The following is a 15,919-nucleotide window of genomic DNA, read 5'->3' as shown; positions in this document are numbered from 1 at the left end:
ATATTGAATGGCAAAGCCATGTGTAATATGTCTAATATGTAAGCTAAGCATGCATGTCATGAGTGTTATGTATGTAACAATCAAAATACACATAACATTTCAAACAAAACCTCCATTTCAATTTATTAACAAAAACACTGCAATATGAAAGCACTTATTTTTAATTTAATTTTAACAAATAGTTGTGGCAAACCCTTTAAACAATACAAAGTGTTTGATTAGATCGTCAGTCATTCAATGCCACAATTCAAGAGATAAATAGATAAATCCACTGCAGGGTTGAAAAGAAAATATCTGACAGTAAGCACAGATGATCTTTTGTGAAGGTAACATTGCAAAAAATGACTTTGTTAGTATTTTTGTCTTGTTTTCAGTAAAAATCTAAAAAATTAATCTAAAAATTCTTAAATTAAGATGCACCTTCTCGATGAGCAAAATGCACAAGTTTAGTTTTGTGCTTAAAACCAGCAAAAAAATCTGCAAATGGAATAAGTGTTTATGAAAAAAGTTAACTGTTTCTTATTCCATTGGCAGATTTTTTTTGCTTGTTTTAAGCACTAATATACTTTAAATTCTTATTCTTATTTTGCTAGGTTATTTTGCTCCTCGAGAAAATACATCTTAATTTAAGAGTTTTTAGATATTTTTACTGAAAACAAGACAAAAATACGAAGTAAGAAAGTAATTTTTGCAGTGTGAACATTATATTAACACTTTTAACAGCTGAGAAACAACAAAACATAAAATAAATACCACACATGTACCCAGATGAACAAAGCCAAAGCCGTTAAGGTTATATATTGCACAATTATCTCACTCTAACAACTTAAACATATAGTTTCCTGTATTTATCTTATCAAAAGATAATGCATTGGCACACACTTCTGAACATATTAAACAGATTACACATTTCTCATTAGTCCATGGCACTTTAAGAAAATCAAAGTAGCGGGGCACCATAAAGCAAACAATTAAAATTATGTGCCAGATGTTAATGTATTGCTATATCTATTCATTTATGAAGTTATTTCAGGATCAGGCTCACAATGATACTCAAATAAAATGTAGCTTGTAATTTTAAAGCCAAAAGGCTCAAATCAAAGTAAACATATAAAAACATAACCCTGAAAAACTCTTAATGACATCCGAGCCGTTGTGTTATATTGACTATTTAAAATCTCCAACAAACGTCTTCTAAAGCCACATTTTTAGACCCGCCATTAACGTCATTATGCAGGGCTCCAGACTAACTTTTTTCATTAGGAGCACAGTGGCCCCCAACTGAAAAGTTTAGGGGCACACACTGTAAATACAACATGCTAACCAAATAACCACATTTCTACAAATTTCCACTGTATTACTAATAAATAATTTGATGATAGATGCAGAAAGTACAATGTGCTGTTTCAAATTCAGTGTCACATCACAAAAAAGGTCAAATTTACTGGTCGCACATGTGCAACTGGATGTAAAATTCAGTGGCACACTCTCAAATTTTTGGTGGCATTTGGTGGCAGTCTGGAGCCCTGTTATTTTAACCGAAACACAAAACTGGTAGCAATCGCACTGCTAATAACGCATAGATCAGTACAGGCAGAGGTAGCGCAAGATCTAGTTTGGTCTGCCTTTGTATAGTGAACCGTTTATGCAAAATTATGTTTGAATATTCCAGTGTAGTGTGGGAAAGTGGCAAACCATTGGATAAGCAACATGTTGCTGACAGGTGGGGATAGTAGAAGTATGTAATAATAAAAAAAACAATGTATTTAAATATTCCACTATAATACAAGATAAAAGCACATGCAGTGAAGGCTGAAAGTTGGCAGCTTAATGGCTATACAACACTGATATGAGCCAATGATAATGCACAGGGAACTCTCGGCCAATTACATAAAATTGTGGGTTGGCTGGGTTTATTTGATTATAAGAGAGAAATTATCATCATAGAGGTGTGCAGTATGTGTGTCTGAAACCTCCAATAAAGTGTGTGGGTGTGCAGAAGGGTGTGTTCTTGTAAAGGGTTAGACAGATTGTGTTTTTCGTGCATACACTAATATTACAATTATTGTCCAGTTTTTCTTGGTTGTTTGTAATAACACACGTTTTCATCTCTGTATCTTTGGCAGTTTATTTTAAGTGGTTAACTGACATGATGAGATGTGTTTTTCATTAGTAATCTTCTCTCATTAGTGTGCTGCTCCACAGGGGTTGTCGGAGGTTTGGCAGCCCATGTTGGAGTATTTGACCTGCACTCTGAACAGGGTCCCGTCTGCACACATGCACAGTTTATACCTCTCCACATCACTGAAATACAATTTTCCGTCTAGAGACGAGTTGGGTATATGTGATGGACTAAACATCACCGATCCATTCAGAATGATGCTGTTTTCCTGCACAGACAGACAAAAACTTTCACTCAATATACAAAAAATATTTTAAATTCATGATTAGAGTCATTGATTCTTACCGCTTTCAGCTCAATGTCCCCACCCATGTTAAACTCCACCGTTTTGCCCATGATGTACACTCCCTCATTGCCCCGAATAATGGCTTTACCATCTCCTTTGATAGTGAGGTCAGAGGACGCATTACTGGTGATCTGTAAAAGGTGTGCAATGAGTCACTAGTATGTAAACAGACCACATGACTAACCATGTGCCTTGGAATACTTAATTATGATTGGTCAATTGTGGCATATTTTTTTTTAAATATGAACTATTTTCCTGTCTCTTGTATCTCTTCACAGTCTCAGACATTTTTTTATTTCAACGCAAGTTTGAAAAGCTATTCATTGACACTCATAAGTACAGGTACAAACAGAAGTAAACATTTATTGGAACGACTAAAGCTCAGCTAGTAGAGCATTGCATTAAAAGCACTAAAGGTTGATTGAGATAACCTAACAAAATAAAGAGAGTCAGGTTACAGTGTAGCTAAATATGTCCGCTTAGTAGTCTAGAGAAAACGATGACAGATGTTTTTTTATTACAGATTAATAATACACTCACTCTCTCAGTAGAGGCTTTCTTCACATTGAGAACTTTGACCTCTTTGGGCAAGTGGAACTCATGGTTGTCAAAATCAGTGCTAAAGAAAGTGGTCTGAGTGCGGGGGTCAGTGAATGAGATGCCCAAGTCACTGACGATAGACGTCTTGTCTTCCTCCACGCTTAACTTAGTGTTGCCCTGCTGGAAAACCACCTGTAACACAAAAAAATCAATCAATTTTCTCTTTTTCAGTAATGTTTACCACATTAAAGTCAGATATTGTCGACTGACCGGGTTATTGTTGCCTGTGATGACAAGGTTCTGGTCTTTCCTACCGCCCACTGTGCTCTTGTGCAGTGGATGGACCACGCCCATATCGGCCTTCTGTTTGAAGCGTAGCAGTCCGCTCTCGTGAAACTCCATACTTTGACAACCTCCAGGACCTATCCGTATCACCGTCCATATCACCAGAGTTATCTGTAAAACAATGATAGCATGTATATTTACTGTATATTGCGCAATGTTTACACTTAACTAGAGTATTTGCTTTTAAACTTTAACACATAACAGAATTACATTTACACCTAGATTAATATTTTACATTTCTAACTACACATCACAAGACAAAAAAAAACAATACTTCAGATTGCAAGGACTGACGATTAAATACACACACATAACTGACTCTCAATTCCTAGCCAATAATAACAGATGGATAGTAAATAATGGACAGTAATATTAATAGTGAGTACTTGTATTCTCTGATAATAATACAAACGTACAGCATGAAACTGATGCAATGGAAATGAATGTGTGACCCTGGACTGGTCTTAAGTAGCACAGGCATATTTGTAACATAGCCAACAATACATTGTATGGGTCAAAATTATACATTTTTCTTTTATGGCAAAAATCATTAGCATATTAATTATAGATCATGTTCCATAAAGAAATTTTGTAAATTTCCCACTGTAAATATATCAAAACTTTTAAAGATGCGAAATAAATCTTTGGTGTCCCCAGAGTATGTATGTGAAGATTAAGCTCAAAATATCATATAGATAATTTATTTTAGCATGTTAAAATTGCCACTTTGTAGGTGTGAGAAAATGTGCTGTTTTTGTGTGTGTCCTTTAAATTGCAAATGAGCTGATTTCTGCACTAAATGGCAGTGTTGTGGTTGGATAGTGCAGATTAGGGGGCGGTATTTTCCCCTTCTGACGTCACAGGGGGAGCCAAATTTCAGTGACCTATTTTTTCACATGCTTTAGTTTACCAAAACTAAGTTACTGGGTTGATCTTTTTCACATTTTCTAGGTTGATAGAAGCACTGGGGACCCAATTATAGCACTTAAACTTGAAAAAGTCTGATTTTCATGATATGTCCCCTTTAAAGGTGATTTTCTTAATATTATGATATTTTGAAATAGTTGCATCTTGGACAAATTTGGTCCTATCCTAACAAACCATAAATCAATAGAAAACGTATTTATTCATCTTGTATAAATGTATAAAGATGTATAGATCTCAATTTAAAAACATTTACCCTACACTGCAAAAAATTATGTGTTAACCCTCTACACATTGTGTGTGCCATGCCATCCAAGGCATTATTTCATGTTAAAATAAATGAAAGGGACAACACAAGTTGTGTTAAAAACAGTGATGGGAGTAACGCGTTACAAAGTAATTCCATTACTGTAATTCCACTATTTTTAGCGGTAATTAACATGTAACAAAGTATTTTTTTTAAATCAAGTAACGCAGTTACAGTTGGTTACTCTTGTTACTCTATTTTGTGATAAATGAACACTTGCAGACAAGACATTTCTGATTTAACATCGCAGGACTGTGGTGGGCGGCACAATAAATAATAACACAGACAGTAAATGTGTTGTCCCTATACTAACACACCTTGTGTGTTATTATTCATTCTTTGTTACATGTTAATTACCACTAAAAGGAGTGGAATTACAGTGTAACCTGTTACTCCAATCACTGTTTTAAACACAACTTGTGTTGGCCCTTTCATTTATTTTAACATGAAATAATGCCTTAAATGGCATGTCACACAATGTGTTAAACAGCAACACATCGTTTTTTGCAGTGTAGTACTGTTTTTTAGGTACAGGGTCACAAATGTGAAATGTGCAAATTATTTACTTTATTTATTTAATTGTATATAATGTCATATATTCCTATCATAGACACAAGAAAACAGCCAACAAACTTATAATGAGGTTGATAAGCGCAAGCAGAAAAAGTAGAATGATGATGGCGATGGCAATGATGCCTTTGCGACCCCTCAGTCCGGTCTTATGGAGCCTCTCCTCTTCAATAGGAACATATCCAGCCTTAAAATTACTGTTGTGTTCTTTATTTGCTGTCCTGCGCTCAATAGCTTTCTCCCTCATGGACTTCTTCAGCGGCGTGTTTGAGATTTCCTGTTTAAAACATGGCAATAGATGTAACTTAAAGGATTAGTCCATTTTCTTAAAAAAAAATCCAGATAATTTACTCACCACCACGTCATCCAAAATGTTGATGCCCTTCTTTGTTCAGTCGAGAAGGAATTATGTTTTTTGAGGAAAACATTCCAGGATTTTTCTAATTTTAATGGACTTCAATGGACCCCAACACTTAACACTTAACCAACCTGATGCACGGAAAAATCAGCACAAAATTCCATGACTATGCCACGGAACTTCGTGAGATCATGTTGCACTTAACACTTAACAGTTTTTTCAACGGAGTTTCAAAGGACTCTAAACGATCCCAAACCAGGCATGAGGGTCTTATCTAGCAAAACGATTGTCATTTTGACAAGAAAAATAAAAAATATGCACTTTTAAAAAACAACTTCTCGTCTTAAGTATTGGGTTCCACTAAAGCCCATTAAAATGAAAAAAAAATCCTGGAATGCTCTCCCCCAAAAACATTTCTTTGTCTTCTCGACCGAACAAAGAAAGACATCAACATTTTTGATGACATGGTGGTGAGTAAATTAAAATTACTAATCCTTTAACTACTACTGGTAATGGTCTAATATTAGGACACAAACAAACAAAACAAAATATGTTAACGTTCACCTACTTTTTCGAGGAATATACACTACCAAACGTTTAGGGTCACTTGACTGACATGTATCCAATGATCTAAAAAACTTTAATTTAAAGGTATATGCATATATACAACGTAATTCTGCAAATATTAAACGTTTTGAAATGCTTTATGTCTAATTATTAAAGAATAACAGCCAGTCCAGAATAAATGTGAACTCCTTCAGTGCTGTTTAAAAAGCATCCATTAGGTGAGACCTCAAGATGCTGCTTGATAAAATGCCAATTTTGCAAATAATAGGCAACAGTTTTATGAATTGCCTTAAGATACAACATAAACTTAATGCCCACAGTTAATTTTTTACTCTATGTTTTGATGAGCTCCTCTTACTATAAAATGATATAAGTTACCGTTAATAAAAAGTAAAGTTTTATTAAAGTGACAGCTAAATAAGAAACTCAGTGGTACTGTCGGGAATGCAGTTCATGACTCCTGTCTGCCTGCATGCGTGACTAAAAATAAATGGCACGCACGCATCCACTCTTTCCTGTGTAATAAATATAAATACCGTCGAAAATGATTAAATTACAAAGTGATGTAATTTGTTGTGTTAACAAAAGCAAACACAGAAGCAAATGAAACCCTGCAATAACCAGCAATTTTTCCATAAACGCGCCTGGTCATAAATAGCGCGGATAAAAATAAAATCCACAGATATGACACGGATATCGTCACAAAGTTGAAATATTATATCGTCTTATGACTCTCCAAATAACAGCTTGCAGTAAAGGAATGCAGTACACGAAACATTTACAATTTAGGTTGAAAACAGACCTGCTCGGACGCCATGTTGTCCCTCCCTCTCCCAGATAACTGTACTGGCTATGACAGCCTTGCGCAGCCTGAGGAGCAAACCACTACGACAAATACCGTTATTCAAATAATATAAAGAAGATCCTAATAATTTCATATGGATTATTCAACTAATCCTAAACAAAAATATCTTGAAAATGAAATGCTTTACATAATCTAGGTCAGTGTTCAAGATAAAATAAGTTACGAGCGGACAAGACTTGTCTTGAAGTCTGATGGTTTGTTCCTTGACATTAAGAGCCAGTTGTGTGAATCAAACTCGCCGTATAAGGAAATCACAAATACAGAAATATTCCCATTTAATGTTTAGGGCAGATATTTTTTAAATAATATTTTATGAATTATTGTGTTTATTAACATTTTAAATATTATTACTATAATCTTATACATGGTAATGTGTGTTTTTATATTAATTAGATTTTTGTTACATCTGTTAGGTTTTTGTTCCAACAAATATTAAGCACTGGTATTCAGTTCTTGTGTTTTTTTTTGTCTTATTACAAATGTCAGTAAATTACAAAGGGGGTTATTTTTATTATTGCAGAATAGATGTTATTATGCATTATTAAAAATAACCCGTTCGTGATTTACTTACATTTGTGATCACTGTAGACTGATATATCATTTAGCATTAATGTATTTCGACAAACAGTTAACCCATAACACTAACAGCTCTGCACCAGTTATTTTAGTCAGTGTAAATAACGATCGTCCTGCACTTGACATCTGACACTCACTTTGTGTCGTTTGACAGTATGAGATTTCATCACTGAGAACTGAGCTTCACCTTCAGACAGAGACGCTGTAGTAACATAATAAGAGCCTAAAAACCTTTGTCCACACTGTGAGTAAACATCTATGTTTCCTTCATCTGAGAAGTGTAACCAACGTTGCTACAACGAAAAGCGCGTCCGTAGTTTCAATGCAAGTGTAGGGAAAGTGCCGCGCGCATGGTGGTCTTTACAACCAGTATAAATACAATGCGCGCACTCGCGCTGCTGGATAAAAAGAAGACACGCGGTTGCACCAGGACGTCCTGAAGCTGAGGATTAACTGCAGCTATGGCTGACACTTTACGAAGACTGGTGAACTCTTCCCCTTACAGTGTTTTGCAAGACAAACTTGAAGCCTGGTATAAAGACTACCACGTAAGTCATCAATAATTCAAACTGCCTATGTGATCAACCACCCTTTAATCTACGACACAACCCTACAGATTAACTTACATCATGTTTGTTTGGTTAGTGATGTGTAGGCTATCCACAATACATTTAGGATTTAGTGATTCCATATTGTAATAGTTAAGAATCTGGAAATAGTTTTTACTATCTGCGGAAACAATTTAGCTTTGTGATTGCAGTTTTCCACACTGTGATAGCAGTTTTCAAATTGCATCCACAGATATAAAATACGCTGATACGTACGACAAAATTAGTTAAAGATCATACATTTAATTTCGTTTTATGTATGAATATTCGCCTTATTGAATTGATTTTACATAAAGTTTGGTTACTAGGACGCTCGTTGTCAGGACAACGAGGACTGGGTGAAGGCATTCATGGGCTTTTTTACAGTCTATGGGCAGAACAGGCTGATGCAGCCGTGCGCGCTCCCGTCATGCTTGTATTTAATGGGCTCCTAAAATTATTTAAACTTCTTCTTTTTGATTATCTCAAATCATTTTTTAAAGAAACATACAGGTTATTTAAATTGTTTTAGTTTACTGATTGACTATTATAATATTTTGCCTAATAGAATTTCAGACTGTCTGGTAATGGCCCACAATAGTAATATATAGTATTTATTTTATCATGGTAAACTGTACAGTATATTATAGTAATTATACTATAATAGAGTATAATAACTAAAGAAAACTATATACTATGATATTTACTAAAACTTAAAAACACTATAGTATCTAGAAATTTTTACTACCGTTTACTATACTATTTACTTTTTAATGTGGGGAGATATCAGCACATTGCTGCAGATCTGTTGTGTTCCCGTGTGCCTCATTGGTGACTGTGAAACTCCAGGCTTCATAATAACTCATAGTCTTATCTCATAGTCTTAAAGGAGCATTTCACCCGTAGAAACATTAATCTTTATTGAAAGTGTTTCATATTTGTAGTCGAAATGTAACATACATTTCGAATGTAATACCTATTTGACTGAGAAAAGGGGTGTTTAGTCTCACCCCCTCAACAAAGATATTGGACTTCCTGCTTTCAATGATGCAAAATGATGATTTTACATCATTGAAAGAAGGAAGTCCAACACTGAAATCTGTATTTTTCCTGTCTCAGCGGAAAATGAGGAAATTATGCACGACCATTCAAAAACATGACTGGCGCTCTAACGTTACAAAGCTTAATGCAAATGGGTGAAGTGTTCCTTTAACTGCTTTTGGTCATATTTTCTTACAGGTGATCTCTTGTGACCACAACCTGAATCGCTGCTGTGAGCTGGTGGAGCTCACCTCTAAAGTTCAAGCTCAGTTGTTCTCCATACTAAACCTTACAGCACAAGAGGGTAACAAACTCATAGGTCCCTCTCTTTTACTATCTCTATTTAGAGTTTCATTCACTTCTTGCATGTCCCTGTCTGAATTCCTAGTTCCTATCTATATATTCTAAATTATCCTCTATCTTCTTTTCTCTGACTTTTCAGGTCTTCTATTAGAATGTGAAATTCTGATCTGGGTCCCTTTTAAGGTTTTTCTTAATATAGTACATACTGGGCACAGGGCAAAGAGGGTTACCTATAAAGTTATATGACACTATGTATTGAAGTGACATACTGTAAGCCCATATGCATAGTTTTATGGCTGTATATTCAAATTATTAAATGTATATCAAGCAAGAATGAGGCACGATTCCCTCTACAGTAGTTATTACTGTTACTATTACTTTCGGAAAAGTTAAATTATGTTTTGTATTATCAAAACCAGATTTGCTGACCTCTATCTCCTTTAGGAGGACATTATGCAGGGATTGACACTCTTAAATCTCGCCTTTTACCATGGCTTGGCTCCTGCTTTACTATTGCAGCATCCTCAGTTTCCACGGATACAAGCCTCAGTCTCATTCAGGTAGCCACAAATCCCAGAATCCTTGGTTTTTACCACTTTGTTTTCTGTAACATGATTGTGTTCATGAGTGAAATAAGGATATAGAAAAGCCATACTTGTTTATAAGGTACCATATGTCTGTATAAGGCACTTGTGTCCTTCTGCTGATTAGGAATCTGTGGAGAAAGAGCGCAGGATTCGTGAAATGTCTTCTACTCATGAGAGTGACATGCAGAAAATAGAAGATCAGCTGTGTTCTACACGCATGGAGTTGGACTCAGTTAAACAGGAGTCAGTACCAATTCTATTAACAAGTATAAAATAAATTAAAAGTCAACAGTCTGCACAGTAACTATATGCTTTAGCCTTTAAGGAACACTTTAAAAAAAAGGCTCATTTTCACGCTACCCTAGAGTTAAACATTTGATTTTTAGCGTTTTGGAATCTATTCAGCTGATCTCCGAGTCTGGCGGTACCACTTTTAGCATAGCTTAGCATAATCCATTAAATCTGAACATTAGCATCACGCTCAACAATAACCAAAGAGCTTTCATATTTTTCCTATTTAAAACTTGACTCTTCTGTAGTTACATTGTGTACTAAGACCGACAGAAAATTTAAAGTTGTGATTTTCTGGACCGATATGCCTAGGAACTACTCATTCTGGTGTAATAATCAAGGAACTTTCCTGCTGTACCAAGGTAACTTTCAATGTGACCGGCACTAAGTTTGTGTAGTTGCAGGGCTGGGGAGTATTTTCGGGCGCTGTGTAATGTCATTGTGCCTGCTGCACCCATGGTACGGATTATTACCCCAGAATGAGAGTATAGTATAGCAAAAATGAGCCTATTTTTTTTTTTAAAGTGGAGTGTTCCTTTAATACCAAAAAATATATTTACTTGCAATATATTTTTAATACACAAGTATTAGTACAGAAAATTTGTTCAACAACATATCAATTTAAAAAAAAATAATGTATATGCTATTGTTTGCTTTCAGACTGGCTGATACTCAGATTGATCTGGATTCCACGAAGAATAGATCAGCAACAACACTACTGGCTACAGAGGATGAAATACTACATCTTAAAGCAGAGTAAGTCAAATGTATTTTGCGTGAGATGATGATTTTTAAAATGAATTTTAATTTATTTTATGTGTGTTTACATTTTGCATTACATTTATGCATTTGAGGCTTTTAGGGACTCGTACTGTACTGTAGTGCATGACATTTTGTAAGATGGTTTGTTTTTTGGAAATCGAACCCTCTTTATACGGTAGGTTGTTGGTTTTATTACAAAGCCTGTTTTAGAACAAATAGCTTTTTGGAGCTGTATTCAATAATAGTTGTCAATTATAGGCATGTTTAGTTTTAATTTGTGTTTAAGAAGCAGATCCGTCATCAGGGACAACAAGGACCCTGTCCTGGACCCTGCCAAAGGCCACCATTATAACTTTTGTCCCTATAGTGCTATCAATTTTAGTGGTAGTAAGATGGTGAAATGTTTTTGATTATTAAGGCTTTTGTTAAACATTGGAAATGCTGGTTTCTTTTTAGGTTACGTGCAGCTCAAGATCAGGTTGCTTTGTATAAGAGAAAGTTGGATGTTTTGGATGACTATGAGAGGCAGGTCAGGATCCTGAAAGATGAGGTCTCTTTCCTCACTGCTGAGAAATCTGTTCTGCAGGAGAGGTATATGTTTAAAATGAAAACACTCACACTTAAAAGTGTGGAATGACACAAGGGTGGGTAACAAATGACAGAATAATTTTTTTTGGTGACCTTTTTAATAATAATTTTTACGTTTAAGCTTTTCCCATCTCACGACTTACTTTTTATATTTTGACTTCCTTTTCAGATTGGTCAGGAGCCGTTCACCTAGTCCTCTTCCCCGTCGAAGTCGCTCTGTGAGCCCTGTTCGAGGCGATTCTCCTACACGGGCTCAGCTCACCAGCTCCTCTCGGCACGCGCGGCTGGTCTCTCGTTTCTCAGACCTGTATGCTACTGAGAGAATGGAGTCTCAGAGTCTCCTGCGCAGATACATTGACGACCTGGAAACAGTCCAGAAGATCATTTTCATTGCTGTTGTGGTGAGAAGATCTTTGGTTACCACCCATCATGCTTGTCAACTGTTATTGTAGAACAGTCACAAACAATGCTATGACCCTAAAAGCATTACTGTATTTAAACTAACCATGTTGGGGGGGGGTATCTTGAAATATGTTTCTAACTAGTGTATATTTTGATTACAGTATTAGAGATTAATTGTGTTCAAATGTCAAATAAGATCCAATTTGATATGCAGTATATTGTGCTATAATGAGCAGGGAGGATGCTGTATGTAATTAGTTGTTTGTATTTTTCCATAGGAATCCTTCCAGGCTGCTAAACTGGCCTATCGACAGTTTAAGATACGTGTAAGGAAGTCTCTTTCCTCCACACACATTGGCCCTGAGAGTCTAGAGGATGCAGTGGTGGATTATATTGTGAGAAATCTGGACCTGTACGATGTGCAAACCAGCGTTAATGTACGTACAGCAACTTCACTGCTGAGAATCTTCCTTAAAACTCACTTAATTTCACATTGAATATATCAATGTTGCTAGATTTAAGAATTTGTGACTCTGCCTGATGTGAAATCCAGGCTGAAGTCTCATCTACTTATAAGATTTGTTGCATTAAATTTAATTTCAACCATTGTTTCACTTTGATTTTAATCTTTGACATGGTCTTAGTCAATATAAAAGATATCAATGATATCAAAGATTTCAAAATTTTCTTTGCACATCTGATGCGGCTGGGTTGTTAATATACCCTATAATTGGGAACAAAACATACGTTTTATTAAATTAACCTAAAAAATGTCTATATCCCACCCAACCATGGGGCTAAAACAACATAGCATTTTGAGTTGAAACAACCTAGCTTAGCTAAATTTAAGCCCATCGGTTGTGTTTGTCCATATTTTACCTAACCATAAATCGAAACAACCCAACATTTTGGGTTTAACCAACCAAGGATATGTAAATTTAGGTCCAGCTGTTGGGTATTTTACTCATCAATGAATAGAAACAACCAACATTTTGAGTTAAACCAACCCAGCATAGCTTCATTTTTGTTCAGCGGTTGATTGCAAAACCATGGGGCGAAACTACCTAGCATTTTTCAGAATGTAGTTTATTTCACTATTGTTAAGAGCCATATACTTCAGTGTGTTCACTCTCCATCTTTTCAGGACGTCATAAATGCGATGAACGTAAATCCACGCATTTCTTTCCCGCCGGAGGTTGACTTTGTCCTGATCAGCAGCTTTATCAGGGAAGCGTGTCGAATAGCTTTCGCCATGCAGACTCTGGACCCTCCACTAGATCTGGCCTTCAGCTCAGAAGGAGAACTGTACAGCGATGTGAAGTCAGTGGAGCTCAAAAAACAAACACAAATCCACACATAAACAGACCCACAGCAAGTAAAACATTATTTAGAACGTAATGCGTTATACACTGAAACGTTTTTAAGACCAAAACAAATGGAGACACACAATGAAATGAGTGGCTCATATTGACATACCGTCTCTGTCTGTCTCTTTCAGGTACAGACGTAGTTTTGATTCAGAGTTCACTGCTCCTCTGGTGGTGTATCATGTGTGGCCGGCGCTGGTGGAGGGAGATGCTGTCATACTGAAAGGAGAGGCAGTGACCAAAAGAGGAGCGCTGGTATGTTAAAAAAATCTAAATGCATTTACAAAAGTCATGACATACTCCAAGGGATTTAAAGAAAATCTATATTCTTAAAAAAAGCTGGGACTTATGTGGAAATCTGTTAATGGCTTGCAATACGCCTATTTATTTGCTAGTAAATTATTTCATAAAGATGCATCAATGTGGATCATTGTGTTTTTGTCTTATAGTGGAAAAGCAGGAGTCGTAGCTCCAGCCCTGTTCGCTCCCTATCTCGCTCAGGAAGCCCCACCCGCACATTTGTGAGTTTCTGTGATGACTGAAAACTTGGACAGTTGCTCTTCAATCCATCATATATAAGTATATATAGCCTATAAATTGCATGCATGTGTTTGTTTCTTTAAGAGTTGTGTTCTTCATATCTCTCTTGCACATGCTTTCTCAATGAGTCTAAGGGATAGTGGGATTTCTTTAACATTTTTTATATGAGGGTTGTTCCTGCCAATCCAGGACTTTTTGTTTTGAGTGTAAGAGAGATGACCCTCATATAAATTAATTATGAAAATCTTTATTGCATGTTTCATAAATATGATACAATTTAGATTTTCTTTGCTTTTTTAAGGCATTAGAGGCACAACTATAAGAATAGTGTATACCCTGTGGGCTGCAAAAATTTAAAGGGGACATATCATGAAAATCTGACTTTTTCCATGTTTTAGTGCTATAATTGGGTCCCAAGCGCTTGTATCAACCTAGAAAATGTAAGACTTAGTTTTGGTAAACCATTCTTTTCAAGAATGTGAAAAAATAGGTAATTGAAATTTGGCTCCCCTTGTGATGTCAGAAGGGTATAATACCGCCCCCTAATCTGCACTATTCAACCACGGGACTGTCATTTAGTGCAGAGATCCGCTCATTTGCATTTAAAAGGACACACCCAAAAACGCTCACACCTACAAAGTGGCAATTTTAACATGCTATAATAGATGATCTATATGGTATTTTAAGCTAAAACTTCTTCACATACGTACTCTGGGAACATCAAAGATTTATTTTACACCTTAAAAAAGTCTTGTGAAATGTCCCCTTTAAATTAACAGAAATTTAAATAGCTAATGCATATTAAGTTTGACTCCCTGAAATTGACAATTAAATAGTTTTTGCTCTATTTATGTATAGTGCCTTTAGATTTTGGTATTATTTTTAACAAGAGTGATTTTCCAGCTGTTGCTTCGTTGACTTTTGTAATTCTCTCTGTCTATGTTTTGTCAGATGCCCAGTCGTAGTCGAAGTCCCTCGCCTGGACGTCTCTCTACTAGTCGACTTTAAATTTCAACATCTGAAGTGTGTCAACAGGATAATTTGAACATATTTTTTCTTAATCTTTTTTTTCCAGCAATTACGTATATTTTATATGTGTGGGATAAAATACAACACAGAGTGAACCAATGTTAAGTCATTTCATATCAAAACATAAAGCACTTTTTATGAAAGACAAACCTGGATAATATTTCTGGGGCCTAATATGCAATCCTCAGGTCCAGGCACAGTTCATAAGTCTACATTATATTGACGTGTGTATTAACTTCCTGAAATGTACTTGCTAAGGTGCTCTGTTTGTCATGTTAACTAAACGCATAATATAAGGTGCTACATTTTCTGTTTTTGTATGAAGTGATTTGTTTTCATATATTTGGGGTTATGTGATTTGGAGTTTTTCCTTAGAAACTAGAAATTCTGGGTCTTAAAATGTCATACCTGCACATCAGCACTTTTGTAATTCAGATTCCCAAAGCACTGATCTGTATAAATCAGTGGCATAGGCATACCTGCACATTTTATTTGTCATCACTAGGGGGCACTCAATTCACACAAAACTGCAGATGGTACTGGTACATTAAAAAGCACCTATTTCATTGCTAAAAACAACATTATTTAGAGTATTTGGTATAATACAATGTGATTGCGTGGATTATGGGTAAAAACACATTATTTTCCACATACCGTACATTTTTGTAGCTTTTTATGCACAAAAGGAAATCTAAAGTCATGAAAACTATTGGTGCTCTTTAACACCCATAAATGCTTTTATTAAAAATCGTATTATGTTTCGCCTCGTCGTATTATGTTCATTTGAATACAAAGTATTTTTAATTTAAAATATATTGTGGATGTATATATCAACCTCATTGGGGGGTGAATCTTGGGTATCCTCTAGAAAAAGGTTCTATGCTTTAAGAAAAAAACTGAAA

The 15,919-nt window shown here is 35.6% G+C and overlaps 2 protein-coding genes across 3 annotated transcripts; one reads left to right on the top strand and one right to left on the bottom strand.

Annotated features, from left to right (window-relative positions):
• Positions 1-97: 97 nt before the first annotated feature.
• sgcb (sarcoglycan, beta (dystrophin-associated glycoprotein)) lies at positions 98-7,093 on the bottom strand. The gene is made up of 6 exons (XM_055186736.2): positions 6,882-7,093; positions 5,222-5,431; positions 3,279-3,464; positions 3,009-3,200; positions 2,468-2,599; positions 98-2,390 (listed from the first exon to the last, which is right to left on the bottom strand). Exons 1-6 carry the CDS (start codon positions 6,894-6,896, stop codon positions 2,187-2,189), a joined length of 939 nt encoding a protein of 312 aa, XP_055042711.1. The 5' UTR covers positions 6,897-7,093; the 3' UTR covers positions 98-2,186.
• A 442-nt stretch (positions 7,094-7,535) lies between these two features.
• Positions 7,536-15,482, top strand: spata18 (spermatogenesis associated 18). Of its 2 annotated transcripts, none has more exons than XM_055186729.2 (12): positions 7,536-8,068; positions 9,347-9,452; positions 9,896-10,011; positions 10,163-10,281; positions 10,990-11,085; positions 11,548-11,682; positions 11,849-12,080; positions 12,360-12,518; positions 13,226-13,401; positions 13,580-13,703; positions 13,898-13,969; positions 14,940-15,482. In XM_055186729.2, the coding sequence occupies exons 1-12, from the start codon at positions 7,982-7,984 to the stop codon at positions 14,994-14,996; spliced, it is 1,479 nt and encodes a 492-aa protein (XP_055042704.1). In that variant the 5' UTR covers positions 7,536-7,981; the 3' UTR covers positions 14,997-15,482. The 2 variants fall into 2 exon arrangements, with proteins under 2 accessions (XP_055042704.1, XP_055042705.1); XM_055186730.2 differs by having other exon boundaries at positions 13,898-14,027.
• The last annotated feature ends 437 nt before the right edge of the window (positions 15,483-15,919 follow it).

This window comes from Misgurnus anguillicaudatus, chromosome 18, assembly GCF_027580225.2.
Source record: "Misgurnus anguillicaudatus chromosome 18, ASM2758022v2, whole genome shotgun sequence".
NCBI classification, from domain to species: domain Eukaryota; kingdom Metazoa; phylum Chordata; class Actinopteri; order Cypriniformes; family Cobitidae; genus Misgurnus; species Misgurnus anguillicaudatus.
Note: the sequence above shows the minus strand (reverse complement) of the source record. Positions and strands in the feature narration are given on the sequence as shown.